At 50.1% G+C, this 7,309-nt stretch overlaps 1 protein-coding gene across 1 annotated transcript; it reads right to left on the bottom strand.

Moving 5' to 3' along the window:
- Positions 1 to 4,126: 4,126 nt before the first annotated feature.
- LOC108789036 (ly6/PLAUR domain-containing protein 2-like) lies at positions 4,127 to 6,516 on the bottom strand. The gene is made up of 3 exons (XM_018558961.1): positions 6,450 to 6,516; positions 5,511 to 5,627; positions 4,127 to 4,341 (listed from the first exon to the last, which is right to left on the bottom strand). The coding sequence occupies exons 1-3, from the start codon at positions 6,514 to 6,516 to the stop codon at positions 4,127 to 4,129; spliced, it is 399 nt and encodes a 132-aa protein (XP_018414463.1).
- Positions 6,517 to 7,309: the final 793 nt, after the last annotated feature.

Genomic DNA, 7,309 nt, shown 5'->3' with positions numbered 1-7,309 from the left:
GATGTCGGGATCCGCCCAGCTGCGTGAGTGACAGCTGGCTCTGCCTATCTAGAGGCAGCTGTACCCGCCCCCTCCCCCGTCCGTTCCGCCAGTCAGCGCTGGAGGATCGGAGGGGGGGATCCATCCCCTCCCCTGTCACGTCAGAGGGCCGTGACAGGATCGAGAGGTGAGCGAACGCCGGTATGTGTTCGCTCACCTCCCGATCTACTGAGCCGACCTGTGACAGTCTCATTGTCACAGGTCAGCTAGAACTATGAGGTGAGTGAAAAGCACCCCCCCCTCCCCCCTCATAGTTCTCCTTTAAGCTCCTGTGCTCAGTGGGTGGGTGCAATAGCCAGACTGCTATTGGCTTTTGCATTTTGAAATAGATGGGGGGCGTCATGGGGGATGAATGGTCTAGGCTGCGCCCTAGGTAGCAGTGCGCCCTAGGCGGCTGCCTAGTGGCAGCACCGGCCCTGCATATGTGACAGTTATTTATTATTTATTACAGGTGTTTATAGAGCGCCAACAATTTACCCAACCTAAGGTCCCTTTCTCACATACAAGGGCCAATATAGATAGGAGCCAATTATCCCACCAGCATGTCCTTAGAGTGGGAGGAAACCTGTACAAGAACAGGGAGAACATGCAAATTCCATCTGTGTCTGCCAAAATAGGCGAAGCAAGAAGACAGCGGGCCCGGAAGAAGAGAAGGACTTGGCATTGGCATGGATGGAATGGATCGGGGGAGCTCAGACCTCATAGCACTAGAGGAGAGCACCCCCAAAGCTAAGTGTGTCATTATGTAAAAGCATACAATGCAAATACCAGCCATCCCCATCACTCATAACTAGGGATGCACCGACATCGACATCGATTACGAGTACCAATATTTTGCTTTCGATACTCGCCAATACCGAGTACCGATACCGCTGCTTCCGCTGCTATAGAGCCGACTTCCCAGGCAATCAGGAAGCTGGGCGGCGGGTAATAACACGCATGTTGTTTGGCCAGCTCAGCTCCATGCTGATTGGCGGGAAAGCCGGCCTCCCAGCCAATCAGCATAGAGCCAGCTTTCCCGCCAATCAGGAAGCCGCCGACTTCCTGATTGCCCGGGAAGCAGGCTCTACGTTCCCCTACGGCACTGCTGGTCCGAGGAAATCTTTCGCTGACTGGAAGTTCCGGTATTGGGGAAGGCATCGGAGCATTTGGGCGAGTATGAGTACTAGTGTCACGGACTCACCCGTCCTGCGGTCCCGGCCGTTCCGTCGGAGACCCAGTGACGCCACCGCAGTCGACGTCAGACGGCTCCTCCCCCTTCCTCTGCCTGAGCCGACGGATTCACCTGCCTGGCGTTCGTGCAAGGGTGTTGACGCCAGGCAAGTTCCTCCGCCGCACCTCCGAACTCTCCACACTATTGGGCCGGACGAGTGCCCTCTCGGCCGCATAATCTGCCATAACGGAGCCTGATGCCTGCTGCCTTGTTCTGGTGACAGTCGGCCGGGCTCGCAGCAGGCGCCCCCCGCCATCTATGCGCCCGGGGCGAACGCACCCCCCGCCCCCCCCCGGTTGTTACGCCACTGCTCTCCACACCTCTCCAGCTGCCTCTCCTCACCACATCTCTGGGTTGCTGGCACCCTCTCCCACGGACTCCCACTGGGATACTGTAACCTCCTGTAGGACCTCGGTAACATTTGCCAAGTTGTGGTGAACCCCAACCGTAAAATTTAGGGATGCACCAATACTAGTATCTGTGTGGGCTCTCGGGAGGCTATGCGGGCTCTCAGGTGGCTAGTGGGAGCCCACACAGATACTAGTATTGGTGCATCCCTAAATTTTACGTTTGGGGTTAACCACAACTTGTCAAATGTTACCGAGGGGTCCCGGCCCTAGCACTCACCTCCCCTCACTCCTGCCTGCTCCCCTCTATCTGATCCTCTCCGGTCGCTGATGCTGCAGCGCCATCTAGGGGAACTGACACTGCCATGCTAGGAGGCCGAGGAGCCTCTTACCTAGAGCTGCACAAGGCACGTGGGGACCCCCTCAACTGTGGGTTGCGACCCACAGGTTGAGAACCACTGACTTAGCAGCTGTTATATTGGACTGCCTAAACTAGCAACCAAGATCATTTACCTACTATTAGCCGCACACCTCCATTGCCTGTATATAGCATCACCTTATCTGAAGCTGAGATCCTCATACCCGTGGACCAGGTGTGTTACCACTAGGCCCAATACTCCAATACTCCGATACCAATACTAGTATCAGTGCATCCCTACTCACAACTACAGGACTCTCATTCTTATTGTCACCCAATAAGCAACCAGGTTAAATATAATCCAGGTAAATGACTTTCAACTATTCCCTTCATTGCTGTTCCTTCTCCTCCATTCTGCCCCCTATTTATTGCATTTTATAACAAACATGTTTCCCCCATCATCAGATTTGTCTTCACTGAGTCCATTCAAACCCTGATAACTATTTCCCAGGTGTTCTTTTCTCCTTTATTATAATCAATTCTCTATATATTATGATACAGCGAAGAATTGATACAAATGTGTCTATTGGTTGAAATGATTGTTACAGAGTTATAATATTAACACTTGCAAAGCTGTTAAAGGAGAACTATGGGGGGGGGGGGGCTTTTTACTCACCTCATAGTTCTAGCCGACCTGTGACAATGAGACTGTCACAGGTCGGCTCAGTAGATCGGGAGGTGAGAGAACACATACCGGCGTTCGCTCACCTCTCGATCCTGTCACGGCAGAGAGCCGTGACAGGGGGAGGGGCTGGATTCCCCCCTCCCCGCTCCGATCCGCCAGTGCTGACTGGCAGAGCGGACGGGGGAGGGGGCGGGTACAGCAGGCTCTGCCTCTAGATAGGCAGAGCCAGCTGTCACTCACGCAGCTGGGCGGATCTCGACATCGATGTCGGGATCCGCTCCGGCTGCAGTGTCTCAGTATACCGCGAGCAGTAGCTCCCTATATACTGAGCCTAGGGTGACGGGAAGACGCTAGTTTGTGTCCTCCCGTTACCCTTAGGAGAACTATGGGGAAAAGCCCTGACCTCATAGTTCTCCTTTAAAGTCGTTTTATTTTCAGGACTTGTTCACACCAAATGCAGACCAGATCTGCATGAGTTTCTGCACACGCAGTGCAGTGGGTTGTGCAGTGTTTTTGCCGCGTTTTTGATGTGTTCTGGGTCGTTTTTGGTAAAAAGAATAAAACATTCGTTTTTTTAAAGTTTAGAATGGGCTTTTAGTGCGTTCCAGGGCGTTTGCATGCGTTTTTGATGCGTTTGCATGTGTTCCAGAGCAGGTAAAATAGGGCATGCTGCAGTTTTTTTACATGCTCTGGAACTGAACGGTGCGGTGTGAACTAGAGCCCAAAATACCATTGGAATACATTGGACGCAGTTTTGATCGGGTCTGTAACTGCTCCGCTCCTGGAACGCGCTTGGTGTGAAAAAGGCCTAAGTGATAATTCGTTGTAGCTAAAACCAGCGGTGTATTTAACTTTTGTGCTGCCCTAGGCAAGGCAGCAACGCATTCTATCCAACAGCATCCCCCCCGTTCGCGGACAACAGCAGGCCCGCCCCCCGCTCTTCTCCGACAGCTCTAACCACCTAACCCCCCCCGGACAGACCCTGCGCCGCTTCACCGACAGTCCTGGCTAAAACACATTTTATACTTTTATGTATACGGTATACGGTATGTTCTTGCGCATTTAACCATCACTATTATTATTTTTTTCAGTTATTGTTAGCAAAAGTGTTCCAGTTCATTGAACGGGCTGAATAAAGGAAGTGTGCGTCGGGTGCAGCGGCGGCTAATACAAGAGTGCAGATCGGGTACAGTAACAGAAAGTGCCAGAGTGCACGTTGGTGCAAAGTGATCATTTTTGGGAAATCTGAAAATTGTGCCGTTATCTGACGTTCAGTGGAGAATTGCAGCGGCGGCATTCAGAGAAGTTTACTGGCACAATGCTGTTCAATTATTATTATTATAGAGGATTTATAGAGCGCCAACAGTTTGCACAGCGCTTTACACTATAAGGAAGACATTACAGTTACAATACAATTCAAGACAAGATGGTAAGCTCCCGACCAACGAGTCATTAGATGTGAGCCACACAAGGCTGGTACATGGTTATCCCCAGATCTGGAGGAAGATGCCAGAGAGGATGGCAATCATAGTGGTGTGCCAGCCGGCGATCATGCTTGCGGGACCTTTGCTGTTGATGTTGCACAGGTCGTTTTGGCAGCAGGAGGTGGGTTGTGTTACGCCAAAGCTATTGATGTCACTCTCATGGCAGTAATCAGAGCAGCCGCGAATCACCGATCTGTTTCCCCGGAAGGGGTAGCCTGAAAGAAAAGAGAAGATTTGACTTGAAAACAGCTCCTCTTCGCTGCACTCCAACCCTTCCCTCTTCTCTTCTTTAATTTCTTCTCCTTTCCTCCCCTTCCCTCTCATTTCCTACCCTATTCTTCTTCTCCTCTCTCCCCTTATGTCCTCTCCACTCATGACTGATGGATTCGTCAATTTTCGGCCCTCCGTTAAAAAACCCAATAAACACACGGACTGCGCGACATGGATTTTAACGGCCACGGCGTCCCTTTTATTAAACAAACAACTTTAACAATAACCAAAGTAATAAACCAAATATACAAAAATAATACTTTAACAAGGGTTGACCTGAGAAGGGGTCTTTGGGTGCCCGCCAGCCCAAAAGGCCTCTCATAACACTCCACCCGTGTCCCCAGCCGCACCACAACCAGCTCGAGGACACTTACTCCTTCCGGGTTCCCAAGGGGCCAGGCCCCCGCCCTTTACAAATCCGGACACCAACAGGGGGAAGCACCCATACCAGCTGAGGGCCCCCCACATTTTGTAATGAACTCCGATTTTGTAGACCCCCCAAAGACCCCCTAACCCGCCAAGCTGCCGTGACAAAAGAAACCCCCATAACCACCAAATTCAGGGAGGGAGGGTGGGACAACCTGCTTCCTTCGTCGATTTCCAGAAAGAGGACGTCCCTCAGCCCTCGCAGTCCCTTCCCATGCGGCTCCTCCCGGACACCTGACTCCCACGTCCAATCAGGTAAAAGCAGCTATTCCCATTTTATTTTTTAACCCTTTCTCCCGGGACTATTCCTCCCCCCCAGTCATGTAGCCCCTCCGCTTAGTCTCTCCGTGTCTGTCTTTTCTTCCTCCCCTCCTATGTTCTCTCCTCTCCTCCCATCTCCTTTCTCATTTTGTCTCTTCTCTTTGTCTTTCTTCTCCTCCCCTCCACTCTACTCTCATTCCCCCTTTCCTCCTCTCATTTCCTCTCCTTCCCTTTCCGCTTCCTCTCATCTCCATGGCTAATAAGTAAATAAACTTCATAGTAAAACCTACTAAGCAATGTGTATAGAAAAAGTCCCCCAAGGGGGGGGCCTTGTGAGAACATGATGAGCCTTGTTCTTCTAAACACAACTTACTTCCTGATAATGCAAAGTAGAAAAACAAAAGGATGGAGGAGAGGAGGATCTTACCAGAAGAGCCAAAGACAGTGGAGAAGCACCAGGTCTCTGGAGCGGAACAATTCATAGTCTTGGTACACAGTAGAGATGGAGTTGGAGATGGGCACATGTAGCATACCAGACACCGAGCTGAGGACAAACCAGACACAGTCCATTATAGTTCATTACGTTTTGTTCACCCTCAAGACAAAACTCCTCTCCTCACTATTCTTATTTCATAGCTTGTCTCTTCTCTCTTGACCATTTCTCCTGCTGTCCTATTCCCACTCCTCTATCACCCATTCCCTTTCCCCCGCTCTAATTTCTCCTGCCCTCTTCTCTTCTGTCCTATATTTCCATTTCCTCTGCCTCCTTATTTTCTCTTCTCCACTCTCTTCATTTCCTAACTTTCCTCTACTCCTTTCCACTCCTTCTCTCCTGTGTTATCTCCCCTCTTTCCCTGATCCTTTCCCCTTATGTCTTCTCCTTTATCCTTTCCTGTCCTCCTCCTCTCTCTCCTCTTTTCCCATTTCCTCTTTCTACTTTCCTTTTGTTCACTCTTGTCCACTCATCTCCTCCATTTCTATCCCCTCTTCTTTTCATGTTTCCTCTCATGCACCTTCTCTTTCCTCTTCTCCTGTCTTCTCTTCCTCTACTGTTTCCGCTACCCTCTCCTCATCTCTGTCCTCCTCTCCTCTACCTTCTAATCCCTCCATTCTTCTTCTTTGTTGCCTCTCTTTTCCTCTCCCCTCCTCTTCATTCTTCTTCTTTGTTGCCTCTCCTTTCCTCTCTTCTCCTGTTTCTTCTTCTATTGTTGACTCTCCTTTCCTCTTCCCTACTCTCCTCCGCTTCGTTCTTCTTCTATTGTTGCCTCTCCCCTCCTTTCCTCCTCTCCTGTTTCTTCCTCTATGGTTGCCTCTCCTTCCCTTACTAATATACTGTGTGTGTCTATATACATATAATCCATCTTACCTGGCTGCAGACAGAGGGCCATGGTGGCTGTCAGATGAATCAGTCCTGGGATCTTCATGGTCTTCATGTTGTACTTCCTGCGGGTTCCTCTATTTTATACCTCCTCACTATTTGTGTCGTCCTAATTATGTGCTTCATTTCCAGGTGTTACTCTTAGTCATTAGCGGGATAAATACCAATTTAATGTTTTAGAATGTTGTACAAAACCTATAAGACCTGAACGGTGTGTGTGGTCCCGGACGTATTATAGGAAGAAATAGATGTAATAATAGGTGTCTGTCATGTTATTATTATTATTATTGATAGCTGGTATGAGGGACCCCTCCCTGACAGGGCACACTGGAACTCCCATTTAAAGGAGAGGTGCTCTATAGGACCCCATGCATTAGAGGGTGCACCGGCCGTCTGGGAAGAGTAGGGGAAGAGTGAAAGGGAACACTGTAGAGTGTAACACGGACATAAAAGAATCACACACACAGTGGACTGAACATTTTTTTTAAACAGTATTAAAACATAGAATTGCTGAGATGAAGGTTCTGTACTGAGACGACCAAAAGCACGTCCACAGACACAAAGCCAATATCTCACCAACACAACCAGAAATGTGTCCTCAGAGACCCAATCATCAATGACATACCCAGAGTAGACATCAATATTATTGATCCGCAATGGGGAACCTATGGCATGCGTGCCACAAAGGGCATGCAGAGGCCCCTCTGGTGGCACGTGAGTCTAGGCAGGGGTGTCAAATTCGTATCGCTTCGGGCGAGCAGGGCTTAATGTACATCAGGGAAGCCGCCGGTCCCTTGTAATAAGCTTGCTGGTCTGGTCCCCCCTGCTGCCCCCCCCTCCCCCCCCCC

The sequence above is a fragment of the Nanorana parkeri genome, unplaced genomic scaffold (assembly GCF_000935625.1).
Source record: "Nanorana parkeri isolate BGI_ZX_2015 unplaced genomic scaffold, ASM93562v1 scaffold371, whole genome shotgun sequence".
Taxonomy (NCBI): Eukaryota; Metazoa; Chordata; class Amphibia; order Anura; family Dicroglossidae; genus Nanorana; species Nanorana parkeri.
Note: the sequence above shows the minus strand (reverse complement) of the source record. Positions and strands in the feature narration are given on the sequence as shown.